At 49.2% G+C, this 19430-nt stretch overlaps 4 protein-coding genes across 6 annotated transcripts; 2 read left to right on the plus strand and 2 right to left on the minus strand.

Annotated features, from left to right (window-relative positions):
• Positions 1-89: 89 nt before the first annotated feature.
• Positions 90-2229, plus strand: BUD31 (BUD31 homolog). Of its 2 annotated transcripts, none has more exons than XM_064726384.1 (5): positions 90-211; positions 598-750; positions 1187-1309; positions 1492-1658; positions 1959-2229. In XM_064726384.1, the coding sequence occupies exons 2-5, from the start codon at positions 657-659 to the stop codon at positions 2007-2009; spliced, it is 435 nt and encodes a 144-aa protein (XP_064582454.1). In that variant the 5' UTR covers positions 90-211; positions 598-656; the 3' UTR covers positions 2010-2229. The 2 variants fall into 2 exon arrangements, with proteins under 2 accessions (XP_064582454.1, XP_064582455.1); XM_064726385.1 differs by having other exon boundaries at positions 200-498.
• A 412-nt stretch (positions 2230-2641) lies between these two features.
• Positions 2642-7235, minus strand: PTCD1 (pentatricopeptide repeat domain 1). The gene is made up of 8 exons (XM_064726379.1): positions 6643-7235; positions 5965-6105; positions 5553-5771; positions 5102-5203; positions 4035-4784; positions 3682-3798; positions 3196-3378; positions 2642-2996 (listed from the first exon to the last, which is right to left on the minus strand). The coding sequence occupies exons 1-8, from the start codon at positions 7102-7104 to the stop codon at positions 2817-2819; spliced, it is 2154 nt and encodes a 717-aa protein (XP_064582449.1). The 5' UTR covers positions 7105-7235; the 3' UTR covers positions 2642-2816.
• A 150-nt stretch (positions 7236-7385) lies between these two features.
• CPSF4 (cleavage and polyadenylation specific factor 4) lies at positions 7386-14028 on the plus strand. 2 transcript variants are annotated; one of them, XM_064726380.1, is made up of 8 exons: positions 7457-7675; positions 8566-8616; positions 9106-9258; positions 9995-10090; positions 10214-10307; positions 11008-11080; positions 11634-11726; positions 12807-14028. In XM_064726380.1, the coding sequence occupies exons 1-8, from the start codon at positions 7573-7575 to the stop codon at positions 12873-12875; spliced, it is 732 nt and encodes a 243-aa protein (XP_064582450.1). In that variant the 5' UTR covers positions 7457-7572; the 3' UTR covers positions 12876-14028. The 2 variants fall into 2 exon arrangements, with proteins under 2 accessions (XP_064582451.1, XP_064582450.1); XM_064726381.1 differs by lacking the exon at positions 11008-11080 and having other exon boundaries at positions 7386-7675.
• Positions 14029-14952: 924 nt separating this feature from the next.
• Positions 14953-16648, minus strand: ATP5MF (ATP synthase membrane subunit f). Its single transcript, XM_064726386.1, has 4 exons — positions 16550-16648; positions 16349-16456; positions 15419-15535; positions 14953-15098 (listed from the first exon to the last, which is right to left on the minus strand). The coding sequence occupies exons 1-4, from the start codon at positions 16560-16562 to the stop codon at positions 15070-15072; spliced, it is 267 nt and encodes an 88-aa protein (XP_064582456.1). The 5' UTR covers positions 16563-16648; the 3' UTR covers positions 14953-15069.
• Positions 16649-19430: the final 2782 nt, after the last annotated feature.

Raw genomic sequence — 19430 nt, forward strand, 5'->3', positions numbered from 1 at the left:
GCCCTCAGCGCCGCCCTCCCGGTGCTCCCGCCGGGGCAGCGCAGCGGGGCCGGTTCCCCCAGCGGCTCTCGGCTCTCTCGGGGCGGCGGCGCGGGCGGCGGGGAGCGCTTTGCTCAGGCAGCGCGCGGGGCAGCCCAGGGGGGCGCGGCCACGGGCGGGCGGCTGCGAGAGGACCCCGGGTGACGGCGGCGGCGGCGCGACGGGAGCGGCGGTGAGCGGGACCGGGATAGGGACAGGGACCGGGATCAGGGTCCGGGGAGAGAGACGGGGACCGGGATCAGGGACAGGGATTGAGGTCCTCACAGAAATCGGAACCAGGACCTGCGGCCTCCCCTCAGCCCGCCGGCCCCGGGTTCCGTTGTGGGGCTCTCGGGCCGGGCCGGCGGCCTCTGCATCACCGGGAACTGACCGGATTTGTCAGCTCGGAGAAGGAGCGGCTGCCGCGCTTTGCTGAGGAGAAAAACTGACTTATCGTGCGGCAGTCACAGAGCTTTTCACGTAAAAGCTCACTTTTATTTTTGTAATGAAAAACGGAAAGGGGCAGAGAAACCTGAGCAGAAATATATCTGACAATTGATTTCCTTCCGTTTTCCCCAGTGACTCTGAGGGAGTGCTGGCAGTTCCCCTCGCCCTTTGGCCCTCTCGCTGCCGACGCAATGCCCAAAGTGAAGAGGAGCAGGAAGCCTCCCCCGGATGGCTGGGAGCTGATCGAGCCCACGCTGGACGAGCTGGACCAGAAGATGAGAGAAGGTGAGTGGGTGTTCTCAGGGATGGTACCCCAAAACAAGCTCACAAGAACTGCTTCATGAATACAGGGGAACCTTTTTTGTGTCTGTGCCTCCAGTGGTGCTGCAGGTTGATCCTGGGCCATGCTGGTCCCTAATTTTGGGGTTATGCAGCATAGAGGTTTGGTTACAGCTGGTTAGGGGATGAAGCTCATGGGAGTGTGGTAGCTCCTGTAAGGTGAAGTCATTTCTGATCCCAGTGTGGGTCATGTCATCCCATTACCACTGGTTTTATATCCTAAAGGAGCTCTTCCAGGTCAGGTCTCTCTCATTTGAGTCTCCTCCCATTAATCTCAGTTTTATTCCTGCCATGTAATAAAGTTATGAACGTTCTTGGAACAGTTCACTGCACAGTGGGTGAGGGAAGCACTTGGTCACCTGGTGGTTGTGTTCCCTCCCAGCTGAGACAGAGCCACACGAAGGGAAGAGGAAAGTGGAGTCTCTCTGGCCCATCTTCAGGATCCACCACCAGAAAACACGTTACATCTTTGATCTCTTCTACAAGAGGAAAGCAATCAGCAGAGGTGAGGAGGGCAGGGCCAAACTGGAGTGAGGGGGGTGTTCACCTGTGAACTGAGCTGGGAGCTGGTGGGAGCAGGTTTCTGGGGAAGGAGGATGGAGGGAAGGCTTGGCAGCTGCCCAGCTCTGCCTGCTGGTTACTACAGCTGGTATCTCCTGATAACTTGTGACTGTCTGCTCCCCCCAGAGCTCTATGAGTACTGCATCAAGGAGGGCTATGCTGACAAAAACCTGATAGCCAAGTGGAAGAAGCAGGGCTATGAGAACCTCTGCTGCCTGCGCTGCATCCAGACTCGGGACACCAACTTTGGCACCAACTGCATCTGCAGGGTCCCCAAAAGCAAGCTGGAAGTGGTGAGTGTACAGCTTGTTCCTCTGCCCTGCAGGAGTTCTGATTTCTCCCAGCCCAGGGACAGCAGAGGGGATAGTGCTGCTCTTCCTGGTCATTTCCTGTGCCTTTGCTGGTAGAACTGGAGTCCAGCTGGTGCTGAAGTTACTGTCAGCTTTGGCATTCATGTAAGGTTGTTAAAAGTATAGGAAATAACACCAGACTGTGGAAACCCTTCCCACCCAGAGCCATTCCCTGCCTGGAGGTCTGAGCCTGCTGCTCTGGCTGTGCTTGGCTCTAACACCCTCCTCATGTTTGTTTTTCAGGGCAGAATCATTGAGTGCACTCACTGTGGATGCAGAGGCTGCTCTGGGTGAAGCCTTTTGCCATCAAACTTGTTTTTTGAACTCTGAGGGACACCCTCCTCCTTCTCCTCAATGGACTATGAGTGCAATTACAGCCATTTTGTGATGGGCTATTTCTGTATTAAATTAAAGCATCAGCATGATCACCTGGATCGTGCATAAATGGGGGGTGCTTTGGAGTAGGGTTTTGTGTAGCCATTTATTTTGAAATAAAGCTTGCCTTCCTGAGAGAGTGCTGTGTTCTTCTGGTGAAACATTCCTGTGCCCCTCTTCTCCTGTTGGATGTGTTCTGGGTGCTTGAAGGTTGCTCTGCACATTCTGAGCTGCTCTGGGTTTTTTCTCAGCTAAGTCCACTTAAAAGGCTGTGTGGAAAAGAATTACAGTTCCCAAATGTCCAGTCTGGGTTCTTCCCTGACCATGTGCAGATGGGAGCTGCATTTCACTGGAATTCTCTGCTGAGGTCTGTAGCCTGGAATTAATGCACAGATCCCTTCAGGAATGCCAGCAGTCTAGAGACTTAGAGGTCACATGTGAAGTGACAGACACAGACAAAACCAGCAATGAACTAAAGCCCTGTTAACTCTGATTTTGCTTCTTCCTTGTTTTGTAAAGGGTTTGCTAAACTACAGCCCATCTAATCCTCAGCAGTTGAAGGAAATTCACTGAAAATGTATTTGCTCCTCCTTAAAACAAAAGGAAATATTTTATTATGTAACTATTGCAAGAACTGGGGGTTGGGGATACACAAAGCAGCTTTACTACAAGCCAGTTTAAAGAAGCAAGTCATGCATCTTCCTTGTGCTGGAAGAACTTGAAACTTCAGCATCCTGCTCCCTTTTCCTGCACAGCCTCTGCCTCGCTGTCCTGCCCCCCAGGCTTTGCTGTCCTGTACTTGGCCCAGGGGTGGGGGGTCTCCTCTCCAGCCATCACCTTTAACCAGCGGTAGTAGTAGCCACGGAAACCATCAATCTTCTCCAGGTATGGGTTTCTGTGCTTGTACTGCAAAGAGAAACCCACCAGAACAAGTTTCTGTTAGATGAGAGCTCACTTCAGCACCAGCCTGCAGGAGCTACAAGATGCTACAAAGAAACAGTGCTCAAGGAATCATCAACCAGACCAGGCAAACCCAGAGGACACTCAGGCAGATATTAAACCATCATATTTATGCCTTCACAGCCTGCCAGTCGTGGCTCCTTACCCTGTCAAATTTGGGAGGGTACCGTGCTGCAAACTCCAGCTGCCGGATGATGACTTCATTGGGAGGCACCTGTGTGTTCCTCATGTCCCGCAGGATCTCCGTGAGGTAACTGTAATCCAGCTGCCTCACAGCTGCAGCTATCAGGCTGCTGTAGATGTGCTTGTTAGGGGTTATTCCAGACCTCTGCAAACAGCAAATGCTATGGGTAAACAAGTTATCTTCTAAATAGTGCAGGAAGGAAAAGGCAGAGAGGCACTTTTTACTTTTTACAGCTCTCATCACAGGACCTGTGAAGCAGCTCATGCAGTGCCAGCACAAACTAAGACAGACCACCTAAGCTCCAGCTACTCTGGAGCTGCTCTTTTGGGCAGAGAACAAAACCACTCATCACAAAAACCTCAGCAGGTCTTTAAAAAGCATTAACACTTCACTTTGCCTCTTCCTGCAGCTCAGAGCCCAAGCAGCAGAGGAGTTTTCTTTGATTACCTTCAAATCTGAGAGCAGCTGCAGTCCATCCTGCTGGTTGTGGCAGGCAATTGCCAAGTTACAAAATGTGTGGAGGTTAGGTGACAGTCCCCTCTTCACCAGAGCTGGCAGCATGCTCTGCAAGATACAAGTGTTGGTATCACTTCCCAAAAATTCTTACTATAGCTTTCCAGACAGGGAGCTGGACATGCTAGAACAGAATCCATAAATACTCAGAAATTAACCCAAGCACCACCTTGTGGGAAATGGTGTGAGATCCCAGTTTCTACTGTGGACAGAGAAATGGGTCTCAGCAAAAGAGAGGCCTGAGAGATCAGGTGGTGATGAGGCTGGTTCTGAGGTTTTTCTCTCACCTTTGCTCCCTCCAGGTCTCCCAGTTTACTTCTCTTCCTCATCAAAGTGTTAAAGAAGGTCACATCTACTTTTACTTTATGATCATCCAGCAATGCCAGCAGAGAGGACTCTGAGGGACTTTGGGGTTCCACCAGCTCAGCCAGTAATGTGAATGTTTTAATGTTGGGCTCTGCATTGTCCTCTTTCATTTTGTTTAAGAATCCCTCCACATCCCCCATCAGAGCCAGTCTGTGGGACGGTGTGGCCACTGTCCCCAGGGAAACCACAGCTGTGTCAGCCACCCTGGAATCCAGCAAGTTGGGCAGGTTGCACAAAGGCAGCTTCTGGCTTGGGTGTGGCTGTTCCTGCTCCATCTCACTCTGGGCTCTCCTCATCAAGGCTCCAGCCCTGCTGTGAGTGACACTGGAGCTGTCAGGAGCAGCTGGTTCTGCTTCAGCCCCAGCCACATCTTCATTTTGTGGCTGGATCCGTTCCTCGGGCTGCACCGAACTCTCCTGAAATAACTGCTTTTCCATAGCTTCCACATCCAGCTGGACAGGAGCACTCTCTGATCCCTTCTTCCTCCGATTTTTCACCTTTTCCTTCCTGCCAGGCAGCAGCTTTAGCTGAGGTGAGCTCTCCGGGGGGCTGAGCAGGAGCCTGGAGGCCACAGCGGGATTGCCGATGCCGCAGTCTCTGGCCGCGCGCAGCATCAGGTTGTAGGTGTGGCTGTCAGCCTTGATTCCCAGCTTGTTCATCTGCTGCCAAACCTGAACAGGGGAAGATGGATATTAAATAACAGGAGCATCTCTAGCAGCCTGTAAGCACATCTGTTAATGGGATCTGTGTGAGAAGGAGTGAATGTACAGCATGACAAGGACAGTGACCTTGAGCTGGAGAGCCCTGTGAGATGATCCAGGGTTATTTACCAGTGTATGACATGTCCTGAGCAAAGTCTGGCTTGCAGAACTCGTGCTAGGAGGAGCTGAACTCCTCCCATTTCACCACCCCACTGCTATTTCCAGGTGTTCAGGTGATGAGTTAAACACAGCAGCACTTTCCCTCCCCTCAGAACGCAAGGACAAACCTGCAAGGCAAATCTGAAGCCGTTTTCGGTGTCTTTTATGCAGCTCATGAGAAGGAAGCTGAAGGTCTCAGCTGTGAGGACATGGCCCTTCTGCACAATTTCCTGAAAAGAGCAGAGAGAGCATTAAGCTTCCCAGTCACCCTGTGTGGTGAAGTTAAAAACCACCTTCTTCTTCTGGGGATAGATGTAACAAGTTTTATATACACCCAGCCAGTTTTAAAGTCAAAACTGCCTCCTCTTAGGTAATTAAGTTTAGACTTTGGTACCAATACCAATTGTATTTGGTACATACAATTTCACTGTATGACAATAAGGATCAATTAAACAGAAACACATGATCTGTAATTATCTCTGCTGGAAATGAAATCAAAACCTGATGCAACGTGCCAACTTCCAGGAGCTTTAACCACAGCACAGAATAGGTTTAACAGGGGAAAAGCAGCCAATTTACCTTGAGTACATCCAAGCACATCCTGAGGTCTGAGCAGAGGGCACAGACCTTCAGCAGGGCGTGGTAGGTGATGAGGTTCAGCTCCTGGTTTTTGCTCTGCAGCTGCTGCCGCAGTTTCAGGGCGCTCTGCAGCCCCGAGTCCTTCCAGGGGGACTCAGCACAGGCGTTGAACAGGGCTGTGTAAGTGGCCTCTGTGGGGATCAGCCCTCGCTTTTTCATCTGAAGGAAGAGAAGAAGGACTTGAACTGGCTTTTTTACAAAAGGACAGCTTGAATTTTTTAACTTTTTTAAGAGTTTCAGGCTATGAAGATGCCAACACTAATGCAAAGGCATTTTGGAGACAAATGAACATAACTGAATGCTTGAAATGCTTCTAGCTTAGAAAATACTTTGAGGGAGAAGTTAAACCTACATCATTGTAGAGCCTGAATGCCTTCTTCACGTAGCCAACCCTGCCACAGCCACCAATGAGAACAGTGTAATTGCCTTCTTCTGGCTGGACACGCTCCTCCTTCAGCATCTGCACCTCAAACAGCTCCAGAGCCTCTGCCAGCTACAAGGATGAGAAAAATCCATCATGAGACAGCAAGAGAATCAACTACAATGGATATTAATAAATGCAGCTGTGGGCAGATTGTAGTGCAAGTGCTACAAAGTGTGGGGCTCCTCACAATAAGGCTGGAGAGGATCTTTGGAGCAGGGCATGTGGTAACAGGACAGGGGATGGTTTTAAGCTGACAGAGGAGAGATTTAGGTTAGATATTGGGAAGAAATCCTTTACTGTGAGAGAAGTGAGGCATTGGCACAGGGTGCCCAGAGAGGCTGTGGCTGCCCCTGGATCCCTGCAAGTGTCCAAGGCCAAGCTGGACATGGTTTGGAGCAACCTGGGATAGTGGAAGGTATCCCTGCCCACGGCAAGGGGTGGAACTGGATGTCTTTAAGGTCTCTTCCAACCCAAACTGTTTTATTATGATTCTACAGGAAATTCTTATCTTAATTCTTTCTGTAAAGATACCAAGTGATACACAGCAAGTCAGAGCTGCATCTTTCATCAGTGCTATTAAAAACAAGAGAAGAGCTGGGCTCAAACCTTGTCCTCTTTGATGAGAGCCTTGCACCGTAGGAAGTACCAGTATGGAGTGTTCTTAGGGCCACGTCGAGGTTTTCTTTCTGGTTCTTCTTCTCCTTCTTCTCGAAGCTTTAAATCCCGAAAGCGCGCTGTGGTTTTGTGGTAATATTTCCTAGAGGAAAATTTATCAGAGAGCGTCCCAAACTCCACACCTTCATCATCATCATCATCGTCATCCTTCTGCTCCTCGGCAGCTCCAGCGGAGCTGCCAGCACTGATGTCTTTCGGGTCGCTGCCGGACAGTTTGGAGGAGGCCTGGGAGGAGCTGCACGTTCTCCAGCCCGGCAGCGGGCCCTGGCCTGGGGGCCGGGACAGGAGCGGCGCCTGCCCGGCTCCAACCCCGGGGGCTGCGCACCGTACCCGGAGAACAGCGGGAGAGGCGTAGCGGCACCAGCGGGGAACGAGGAGCCGCAGGGAGCCCATGATGTGCCCGCGGTCCCGGAAGCGAGCGGGTGTGGAGCGGAAACAGAGCCAGGACCGGCACCGGGAGCGGGATCAAACCCGGAGCCGGCCCTGCCCTCACACGGTCCCTCCTCACCCCGCCCCTGACCCACGGCGCCTGCGCGCACGGAAGGGGCGTGTCCCCGCTGGTCTCTGATTGGCCGGAGCGCGCGCGCTGCCCGCCGGGCTAGGGCGTCCCGAGCGCTGATTGGCCGGAGCGCGCGCGCTGCCCGCCGGGCGGCCGTGCCCGCCGTGGGTCCCGTCATTCCGCGGGCGGGCGGCGCGGGGCGGCCACGGGGCTGCCGCCGCCGCCTCCCCTCACTGCAGGCGCTGCCGGCGCGGAGTGGAGCGGGCCGGGCCGGGCCCGCCCGGGCCCGCCCGCCCGCCGCCTCCAACACCGCCACCATTCCGCCCCTACCTTCCCGTTGCCGGCGGCCCCCAGCTGCCACCATGCAAGAGCTCATCGCCAGCGTGGATCACATCACGTTCGACCTGGAGCTGGCCGTGGAGCAGCAGCTGGGGGCACAGCCGCTCCCCTTCCCTGGCATGGACAGTGCGTGTGGGCTCTCTGCTCCGCGGGGGGCTCGGGCAGGGCTGGGCTGGGGTGCCTGGGAGGTTTGCAGGGATCTGAGCGTCTTCCTCGGGTCTTACCCGTAGATCTACTCAACTTCTGCTTTCCCCGTGAAGTTTCTGTCATAACCCAGATGTTTGTCTTTTCTACTTAGTGAAATTCGTAGTTACTGCTAGCCAGGCTGGAAAAGTAAAGTTGAGATGTTACTGTAAATAAACATCACTCTCCCGCACAGTACTTTATATTTCCTTTTTCATTCCCTTTTGGTAGATGAAGTATTTCGATGGGGAGAGTCATCTGCTTTAGATTTATCCATGGCTGACTCTCTTTCCTTCAGTCTCACACAGACTCAGGAGACTCACAGTTTGCTGGGTTTTTCTGGCAGGGCTACTAAACTTGTGTTTAACTCCCTTGAATGTCCCTCTTTGTCAGAATCTGCAAGGGATAACATGCTAATGTTGTTTCAGGCACTTCTGGTAAAGAAATATAAAACTTTTAATGCCATGATTACAAATACAGAGTTCAGGAGTTGGACTTTGATGATCCCTGTGGGTCCCATCCAACTCAGGATATTCTGTGATAGGACTGACTTAACAGCAGAGGAAAACCCAGCTGAGAACTTAAACAGCTGAAAAGCAAAACAAGCACCTCCAAATCTGCAAACTCCCCTTGCTGTCCCTCAAGAAGAAAACAGATATTTTTGAGTGCCAGGCTATAACAAGGAACCCCTACAGGAAAGCAAATTTCCCAAACCAAAATGCTGCTTTTCTCTTGATGTTGGACATCAGATTTTCTTTCTAGGGCAGGAAATGTTTTAAAGGTTGCCATGAAGCTTTGATAAAATAAATGATGTTTCCTTATTCTCTCCACAGAATCGGGCGCAGCTGTCTGTGAGTTTTTTTTAAAGGCGGCATGTGGAAAAGGCAAGTGGTGTGGAATATTGGAAAAGGCAATTATTCTCACAGGATGGGGGGTGAAAACAGATTTTCCAGCACTGGTTATAGTGCCCTTGTTTTGTAAAGCTGAGGGGGTAACTTAGATAGAGGAGGAAACTGAAGGATGTTGGAATATCTGCAGCAATTGGGAAATAATGGTATTTTTTAAGGGAGCTGGGAAGTAAAGAAACAAAGCTACTGTTAAAGGAAGGTTTGAACTCGCCATAAGCTGACTTTGCAGTGGATCTGTGTCTTAGTTGCTGTGGATTGTAGTTTCCAGGATTAAGAGCTGGAGACTTTGTTGTGAAGCTCCTTAGAGGGTATCACAGGGATGTTTTGGAACTCCCTGTTTGCTGTTATCACTTAAGGCTAAAATCATAGGTGATGTCTTCTGAAACCCCTCTTGCAGAGAGATTGCTGTTGCCCTGTGTGACACACTTTAATTGTTCTTTTTTCCCTTCTCCCACCCTTCCACAGGAGGCATGTGCCCATTCAGACACATCAGTGGGGAAAAGACAGTTGTTTGTAAACACTGGCTACGAGGACTGTGCAAAAAGGGAGACCAGTGCGAGTTCCTGCACGAGTATGACATGACCAAGATGCCTGAGTGTTACTTCTACTCCAAATTTGGTAAGCAGCTCCTGCAGGTGTGGGAGTCTGAAGAAGATCCTCCTCCTCATGGCATTACATTCTTCTGTGGTTGATGTTAGGCTGACATTTTCCCAGATCTGCTTCACCTTATTATCCACGTAAATTTGTGATGTATTGTAGGTGTCTTTACTTGACTGCTTGTCCCTTGCAGGAAGAGGGAGGAAACTGCTGTTTTTACTGCTTTTTTTGCCTTTAGTTCACTTTTTTGGGGTATGAGATGAGTAGGCTGAGCAGCTGGTCTTGGCATGACTGTGATTTTGGGGAGTTGATGAGCAAGCAGAGGGCATAGGTGTGCAAAACTTTTGTGCACTTGCTTTCCAGCTCTGGAGATCTGGACATAATGGGGCAACTTGGTGCCAGAAACTTACAGTCTTGTAGGTTTCCTTGGATTGAGGTTAGTGTGCAATTTGTAGTTTCTCCACACTTCTGGTGCACTAAGTGTTTGGGGTTTTGTTACCATGACTGCTCTTTCAGATTTAGTTCCCCCATTGTTTTTAAAAACATAAATCATCCAGTCTGGTAGAACTTGGCTCACCAGGGGTGAGTCCTTGGAGCTCTTCATGGAGGTTAAGGCAGGCAGTGAGACTGTTGTGCCTGAAGTTACAAATGTTGCTAACAGCTCTGTGGGAGCTACACGATCCAGGTAATGTTTTGAGAATCATTTTGATCTCAGACCTGCACAAGTGACTGAGAAGTGTGTTTGCCTTTGGTCCAGGGGAATGCAGTAACAAGGAATGTCCATTCTTGCACATTGACCCGGAGTCGAAGATCAAAGACTGTCCCTGGTATGACAGAGGCTTCTGCAAACACGGTATGTGCCTCCCACAGTTCCTGTGCCTGCAGATCAAGGGGGAGTGTTGCTGTTCCATCTTGGCATGTTCTGCTGGGATGTGGATGTATGGAGTGGGAACTGCTGAGCTTTGTGCTGTTGCAGGTCCCCTGTGCAGACATCGGCACACTCGGAGAGTCATTTGTGTGAATTACCTGGTGGGATTCTGTCCAGAGGGCCCTGCCTGTAAATTCATGCAGTGAGTATGCTCCAGGCCTGCCCTGCAGCCTTGTGTTTCCCCTGTGGTCTGGTTCATGTCAAATGAGGGTGCTCCCGTGCTTCCCAATGGTTTGGAGATTTGCCAGTGTTTAGTTGGGCCAAATTTTTACTGATTTGAGGATTGAAAAAGTATTTACAAAAGCATGTAGTGACAGAACAAGGAGGAATGGTTTCAAACTGAAAGGGAGTAGGTTTAGATTAGGAATTAGAAAAAAATTCTTCCCTGTGAGGGTGGTGAGGCCCTGGCACAGGTTGCTCAGAGAAGCTGTGGCTGCCCCATCCCTGAAATGTCCAAGGTCAGGTTAAATGGAGCTGGGGCAACCTGGGGTAGTTCAAAGTGTTCCTGCCTGTGGCAGGGGGGTTGGAACTGTATGAGCTGTGAATCTCTTCCAACCCAAACCCGTCTATGGTATGGGGCAGGGCCTCTCCAGGGAGTTCCCAGTGAGACTGGCATGGTGATTAGGTGCCATCAGTGCAGTGGAATCACATGGATTTATATTCCAGAAGGCAGAGGGATATGCAACACATATGTAAAGAGAATTGGGGAGGGGGAGGTCTGTTTCCTGTGAGCCAGATTTAACTGGCTGAATGTTTTGTTGTTTGGAGTTGCTTGACTGAGCTGATGATAAAATGTTGGCATATGATTTGAGAATCAATGTTCTTGTTTCCATCTAAACCAGCCCTCGGTTTGAACTGCCAATGGGAACCACAGAGCAACCACCACTGCCTCAGCCAACACAAACACAGCAAAAGGTACCCAGATTCCCTGCCTCCCCACACAGCCACCCTCAAAGCTCTCCCACGGTGCTTTAAAATAGATTAGGTTGTCAAGTGGTCAAAATTGGGCACCCAGGCTCTGGGGTTTGGAAGGGAGAATTAAACAGTGAGCAACCCTGAGTGCCATTGTAGTGATGAAACCCCACAATTGTTCCAACTTCACATGGAGATCATGTCACAGAACACTCCCACGCCACACAGAAACACATCAGATGTAGTTGTGCAGCAGTCTGCCAGGTTTTGTAATCAGGGTGACATCCCTCCGTGATGGCAATGATATTTTAGCAGCCTGAACCTACTCTCCAAATCTGCTTTCCAGAGAAAAACAGGATCACTGGGCTTTGTAAGGCTCAGTGCTTGATTTCTTCTTTCTGCTGCTCCAGCTGGCTGAGCACCCACACACAGATTTGGAGGAAAATTGATCATTTGACATATGGGGTGCTCTTTTCCCTTCTTAACAAAATAAAAACCACAAAGATCTTTATCCCTGATGCACTTAACGAGTCAGAACTCTTCTCCTACCCAACAGAGGACACCCCAAGTCATTGGAGTCATGCAATCTCAAAATAACAACAGTGGGAACAGAGGACCCCGGCCATTGGAGCAGGTCACCTGCTACAAGGTAATGCAGAGGGGAGGGCTCAGGTGGGAAGGCAAAAAGGCTTTTTCACAGTTTAAAAAGAATTCTGAGCTTTGCTCAGTAGACACTGTGTGGTGCCTGGATACAGCTGTGGGAATTGGCCTTGAGTTCTGAGGTCGCTGCCTTGCTGTGACAATGACAAATTCTGTAGGACTTTGCTGTCTGCTAATAAACAGGAAAACCCTGCCCCAAAGACTGGAAGGAGACTGCCAAGCTGCACATCTCAAAATAAGAGTTAATAGAAATTTTTGTCTCATAAGCTGATTTGCTTACACTGGTGGGTGTAGATTCTCTTCTCCTGGAAGGTCATTGAAAGTAGCAAATTAAGTTTGCAAAGCCTGCTCAGTGTTTGAGCTGTAAATGTGGTGTCAAAGCAAGGAATGAGTTGTTCACCTTGGTTGCTCATTGAGGAGCACCGGAAAAATTTGGACACAAGTTTCCATCTCCTTATTTTTCCACAAAAGCCACAGTCACTAGAAAAGGACAAAGAATCTTCCTGTCCCTTTTGCCCTGACAGTGACAACATTTTACATGTCACCTCTGAGCCTTAGGTGCATATTTGGGTGAAAGTCACTGTGATTGGAGAGGGATATTAAATAGCTGAATCCATTTCACTGAAAACCTTTAATAGCTGCCTCTTTAATCTGCAAGTGAATTACAGATCTGGAGAAGGCTGTTGCACCAGGCACTGGCATTTCTGTGTGTTTGAGTAGCTTCAAGATGCAAAGTCACGAATCTGTGACTTTCTCAAGTTCAGAGGTGCTTTTCTTTGTTTATTCATGAAGATCAGAAGAGTCCCCATGGATATGGTGCATATCACATGGAGTAGTCTTAGAAGAACATGGCATCAGGTTACTCCCAGCATAGAAGCAGTTTTTGCTCCTGGTAGCAGCCCATAAATCCTGTCCCTCCTGACACCCTGTTTCACTGCACCTGCTAAATGCTGCATCTTCCACGTGTGGAAAAGCTTCCAAATGGGAGCACTTGCTGGGTGCCTTAACAAAGGCAGCTAGGAGGAAAGAGCTGTATCCCTGCAATAATTCCTGTCTCTTTCTCTTCCAGTGTGGTGAAAAAGGTCATTATGCCAACAGATGCACCAAAGGACACCTGGCCTTTCTCAGTGGACAGTGAAGGAGCAGCAGGAAGGTGCAAGGGAGCTGTTACCACTGAGGAAAGGTTTCTGCCTAGCACAATGTCTGGAGCTATTAATCAGGTTGTTTTTTTAATGCCATTACTGAAAGAACTGGTCAGAGGCTGGCTGCTGCTAAGCAACATTTTTGTAATTGTTCCCAACTTTTTTTAAGTTTTAACCTTTTTAAAATCAATTTTGGCCTCCGCCTGTGTTCATTGAGCCCTTATGAAAGGTAGATCTAAACGCCAGTAGATAAACCAAGCCCTTACTGGTGCAGCACTCCACATAAACACATCTTAGGCCAGTGTTTCTTTAAAGTATTTTCCTTCTGCCACTTCTCTTTGGAGAATCTGCAGCGTTTCAGCCCTCCCTGTGGGAAGCAGGAAGACTGACTGGGAAAACTTAACACTTGCAATGCCTTCTCCTCAGTGAGGAAGCAGGGATTCTGCTGTCCTGTAGCTCTTCAAAAGCCAAGTCCTGTTTCCAGGTCAGCCTGGTGAGCTTGTCCTGGTGGCTGACAAACCCCTCACGTACATCAGGCAGTAAAACCTGTGTCCACTCACTTTGTTTCTGTGCTTCTTGCTGTGCTGAAGGTTAGAAATCAATCTTCTGGGAGAGAACTGATCAGGGGGACAATAAATTGGCATCTCTCTGGTTAGCCAGACAATAAGGAACAATGATGATAGGAAAGCTGCAGCTGTGCTCAGTTCCCACTTGCAGAAAGGAGGGACAAGAGCACAGCTTGGAGTAGAAATAGAAGAGCCTTGTCTCAGCCCCCATCACCCAGCTCACTCTGAGCAGGTATTCCCACACTAGAGAGCATCTAGTGTGGGGAGTGGAGCTGTTTATTCTTATGGAACACAGCTTTTAAAGTGTTGGTAGAGATCCCTTCTGAAAGCATATTTTTTTTCTACACAAACCCCATTTATTTTGAGATGACTATTTCAAAAGGGCCAATGACAAAATGTGAATTAAAAGAAAAAAAATACCCACAATGTGAGCCTTATTGATTCTACCCCATCTCTTCATTTGCTGCCTGCCTTTATACTTTGTTTTTATTGAAATGTACTGATGGCAAAAGCTGGCTGTGAATTTATTTTTCTTGAAGAACAAGGTAAATGTGGCTGGATTAAGAGAAGTGACCAGAGCCTGTGTTGGTGTCCATGACTGCAGTTATTTCACTGTGGAAGTTTCAAGTGTGGAGTCACAGACCATCAGACACTTTGATAACACTCTGTGCCCCCCTCAGACTGAGCTGTGATCTGTTTGTAACTGGGTATGTGGAAAAGGAGCTAAAACAAAACACTCCAATGCCTGATCACCTTCCCCACCCAGTTCAGGAGCTTTTGGGCTTCAGTACCAGTTTTCCAACACTGAAAGCCTTCCTGTAACCACTGAAGCTCTTGGGAGATTCCTCATGTTGCTCAAGAAGTGGTTTTCACCCTCCCTGCTGTTCAGACAGGTGTGGTTCAGGTGGGCAGCAGTGCCCAGCCCCAGGTGCTGGTGTGATTTTGGGGCATGAGGAAGCTCAGAGCTGGGGCCAAACCCACAGATGCTCCTTTTGAGCTGCATTTAAGAAGGAAAGTTTTCCTTTATTTTGACAGATTAAAAGTCTGAAGCTTATTCCCACTCAGAATGACCTCCCCAGTTTTGGCAGTGAAAGGAGTTCTGATGGAAATTTTGGGTTACCTGAGGCAGTGAAAGAGAGCTGCAGCCCTGTCTCATGTCAGACAGTGCTGTGCAATGATGGAAAACTGCCCAAAACACCTCCAGCCCCTGGTGACAGCCTGACTGAGAACCAGAAACAGCCACAGGGCACACAAAGCTCAGATAGTCTTTCAAATCAAAACACATCCTCTCAGCCCCTTGTCCAGCCTGTCCCTAATGGCCAGGAAGAAGCAATCCCATGCTATCACTTTTATCAAACAGAAATCAGTTACCAACAGTTCATGATACAGCCCAAGGAGCAGCTGCTTTCCCTCTGAACTTACCCTGAGGGGTGAAACTCTCAGAAGACAAATTTATTTGCACAGCACAATTAACAACTCAATTAGGAGAATGTCAGCTCAGGAAATGTAAAGTGTATGCACTTTATTATTGGTCACAAGAGTACAGGTTTAATATCCAATAGTTCTGATGTCTTCTGTCAGGGCAGCTGTGCCAGGAGCTGCAGCTTCACCTTCTGTGGGGGTCTCAGTGGTATTTCCTCCTGCGGTCGTGCTCTGCAGCAAAGCACAGCAAGTTAATTCTGCTGAACTCACAAGAAAAAAACTCCACCACACCTGAAATTGCAGGCAAGAAAGCATTCTGAAAAACCCCCGAGCATTTATTTTCTAGGTGCTGTCAGGTCAGACAGACACGAAGATCTAAACTTTCTTCATTGCCAAGAAAATACTCAGCATTCAAGTTTTCTAAAGCTAAAAGAAGTTTGTTTGCCAACAGTCTTTCTTTTATTTCTAAAAGCAGCAGCAGGTGATTGTTTTTATCCCCCAGGCAACCTTCCAAGCTGCCCTGCACACACTGAGCCATGGTTTTTACTTACTGATGTGACTGTAGCTCCACATGTAGCTGAGGACAATATACCCAGCCAACAACATGGAGAGACCCCCGAGGCCCCCCTTCCTCACATTGATGTATTTGTTGTAGTATCTCTGGTGACCTGTGGAGGAGGAAAAGGTTTCAGAGCAGCCAGATGAGTTGTGTGTTACCCTATGAGAAAAAGAAGCAGCCTGGATTCACAAAAAAGAAATTGGTGCTAATGAAACATTTGAAGGTCTCAGAAGCAAGTCTGAGAGGAGGCAACCTGTGTGTTGGTTGAGCAAGGTGATCCAAGTTAACAGACTTAAGCCTTAAAAAATAAACAAACAAAAGGGAAAAAAAAAAACATTTTCCCATTTTTTTCCTAAATATTATTATGACTTTCATGAGCTCAAGCTCCTTTTGAATTATCTTCCATACAATATACACATGCACACATGAATTATCAAAGGCAGACACATGTGACATTTTGTGTTTAAATCTACCCGAATCACATGTATATCTACAACAAATGACATTGGTCCCAAGTGATCCATAAGGGCTCGGTCTCCTGTTTCACTGTCTCTAGGGATCAACTGCATTTTAATCCTTTTTTGTTTACTTGATGCTGTGAAACCCCAAGATTTCCAGCCAAAGGGTTCAGGACTAAAGGCATCCCATTTCCCCTTTATTCAAGAAGGAACACTGAGAACAAACATCTAGCGCATAAAACCCACACGAGAAATAAACTTACAGATGGAAAAACGATGTTACAGGAGAAGCTGCTCTGGGAAGGCAAAACTGGCCATGGAGCAGCCCCTGCGCTGCCAGACACCCTCCCCTCAGGCATCATCCTCTCTGACAGGCAGGGATTACTGTGCGCTATTATCCCTGGCTCCCTCAGGAGAAGGAATGAGGGTCCCGCACCCTCCGGGCCTCCCCGCATCCCCCTCACCTCTCCGGATGGCCCCCAAGATGCCGCCGGGGGTGAAGTCCCTCATAGCCAGCCAGCTGCCCAGCTGGCCCAGCTTCACGTCCATCAGCTTGGTGTCCTTGAGGAGAACTGCGGCAGGGAGAGGGAGAGAGCCCGGTCAGCGCGGGGCCGAGGGAGGGAAGGAGGGGAACGCCGCGGTCACCTTGATCCCCCCGCACTCACCCGGCTTCGCCATCTTGGTGTGCCCGGAAGGGACGCGCGCGGGGGCTCATGGGAGGAGGGAAGGGCGGGAACGCGGCCGGCGGGCGGGACGGGGCCGCCGCCATCTTGGGTGTGCCACGCCGCCATGTTGGGTGTGTCACTGTCCCCTAAGGAGGGACCGTGGCGGTCCCGGTGCCGCCTTGAGCCCGTGCAGCCTGTCCTAGGGACAGGACAAGGAGTAATTGGTACTAATTGGAAGTGGCGGAAATTTTGATTAAATATGCAGAAAAAATTTCTCCCTGTGAGGGTGGTGAGGCTGTGGCACAGGTTGCTCAGAAAAGCTGTGGCTGCCCCATCCCCGCAAGCGTCCAAGGCCAGATTGGACGGGGAATGTAGCAACGTGGTCTAGTGAAAAGTATCCCCGCCCATGGCAGAGGGTTGGAACTGGATGATCTTTAAGGTTCTCCCAATCCCTTAACATTCCATGATTCTGTGCTCTCCTCTCTGGGAGCCAATTTCCCAGTGGGGGCTGCACGCTCTGGCCCAGGTGCCACAGGCACTGTCAGCCTGGCAGAGGGCTGGGGCACCTGAGGGATTTTCCCTTCATTTGCAGTCCAGCAGGTCCCTTCATCAGCTCTGCTCTTCCTCAGGGGATGGTAAACAACTCCTGATCATGTCCCTCAATCCCCCAGGGCAGCGCCTCGCACCGTCCCACGTTACGGGGTGTCAGGTGCCCTCCTTGCAGCGCTTCAGATTGTGAGGAAATATAGAAAAATTCACAAGTTGTCATCAGCATCTTCACACGTCTCCATCAGCAATCTTGTCGATGTCCCACAAATGAACCTTCTCCAGTGTGTTCTTAAGTTACAGCTCTAGCACAGTAAATATGTGCTCACAGACAACATATACTGCAAAATACATTGAAATTGACACTTATTGTACTGTAAGAAGTTCATTTTCATTGCCCACTGAAGACTTTTCCCTGTGGGAACATGCTGTGTTCTGCTCCAGCTCCTCTGGAAGGGTGTCAAAGGCAAAAGGAGAGGCTGGGTTGGGGTATACAGTGTAAATAAACCCGTATAACCAGAGTGGTTGAGCAGTTAATGTGCAGATAAATATAAATTTTATTTTCCTGAAACAGGAATATCCAGAGTTGGAAGGGACCCACAAGGATCAGAGTCGAACAGAGTTGTGCTGGCCCTGCACAGAGCAGCCTGTGCAGCCCTGAGAGTGGCTGCGACCATTTCTTGGGGAGCCTGGTCAGTGCCCCACTCCCCTCTGGGAGAAGAACCTTTTCCTGGTATTCCCCCTGACATTCCAGCCATTCCCAGGGAGCAGAGATTGGAGCTGGCCCTGCTCTGCCCCTCAGGAGGAGCTGTAACCCTGATGAATCTCCCCTCAGTCTCCTCCAGCAGAACAACCCAAGTCACCTCAACCACTCCTTGTTTTGCTTCTCCCCTCGACCTTTCCCCATCTCTGTAGCCCTCCTTTAAATTGCTTTACATCTTGTATTGTGATGCCCAAAACTGCATGCAGAACTTGAGGTGAGACTGCATCAGCTCAGGGTAAAATGGGAAAGAGCCACCCAGATTTATTTTGTTTTTCCCCAGAGCCTTGCTGGGGGGTTTGGGCACACCTGCAGCCCTGGGTGGTGGCACCAGGTGTGACTCCAGCAGGTGTCACTCGCAGGCAGCGGCTGCGGCTGATGGTCCCCGTGTAGTGACCTCTAGAGGCTTCAAATCCTCCCGTGCAGGTTCATGGCAGTGTCAGGGTTTGTTGTTGTTTATTGTGCTGAAGCTGAAAAGCAAAATGCTGCAGTGTTAAACAGGGAGCAGCCGCTCCCCCGCTGCCCCTGACAGGTCAAACAGCACCCCGGGATTCCGGGATATGAAATCTCCATCCCACAGAGGACTGGTAGAGCGGATCAGAGATGAAAACTAAATTAAGGACGCTGAAAGGAGCCCACAGGGCTCCCACATAAACACTAATCTCTGCAGCTTTTACTTCTCAGCTCACAGAGTCTTATTCCATACTCCTCCCTCCTGCCACTGCAGGATTCTTGGAGTCTGCAGGGTTTTGCTACCTGGTATTAAATGAGCTGAGGGACTTGTGCTGTCTGAAGATACATGGAACTGTGTCACACATCAGAAGCTGGTATCTGTGTCTAGCTTCACCTTTTATTTTACCAAAATTAATTTATTTACATTGAGTACTTCTACAGCATAGCATAAATAACATAACATCACATAATTTTTTTAAAAAGGCAGAAGTAATACATTGCTTGCTGCTTGATTTTCAATTTTTTTTTCCTTATTAACAGAAAGTAAGATTAGGAATGTATAGTGTGTCTGATCACCTGAAGAAAGGGTTCCAGATTTAGACCCTGCTAAATGAGTTTAAAATCCTCTTATGAAATTATCCTTTATTTTATTATTGGACTTTACCGGTAACTGTCGTTTTATGGCTGAAGTGTCCCCTGATGAACTACTATGTGCCCTTTTTACAGTACTTGCAGAAAATCATGCTCCAAACTTGCTTCCCTCATTCTTGCAAGGCAACCTATTGTTTTAAATAGGATTACTCATGCAAGGCAGATTAATTCACCTACAGGAAGAAAGCCAGTGGCGGGGGCCTCGTTTTAAGGAGTTCCCTGCAGAGCAGAGGAGCACATAAAGCTGCTCAAACTGCTTATAGCAAGATCTGGGGAAATTTGGATTGTTAGGGTAAGAATGGACATCCTTAATGAGGATCCATCTCCAATTCAATTAGAGGCAGCAGTGACTCAAGCCTTGGCCTGAGCTGCCCATGCTGGCAGGGTGAGAGGAGCAGGGCTGTTCTCTTTATGCCACCTTAACCTGACCCAGCAGGAAGAGTGGAATGGTACAGATGTGCACGAGGTTTT

The sequence above is a fragment of the Zonotrichia leucophrys genome, chromosome 14 (assembly GCF_028769735.1).
Source record: "Zonotrichia leucophrys gambelii isolate GWCS_2022_RI chromosome 14, RI_Zleu_2.0, whole genome shotgun sequence".
NCBI lineage: Eukaryota > Metazoa > Chordata > Aves > Passeriformes > Passerellidae > Zonotrichia > Zonotrichia leucophrys.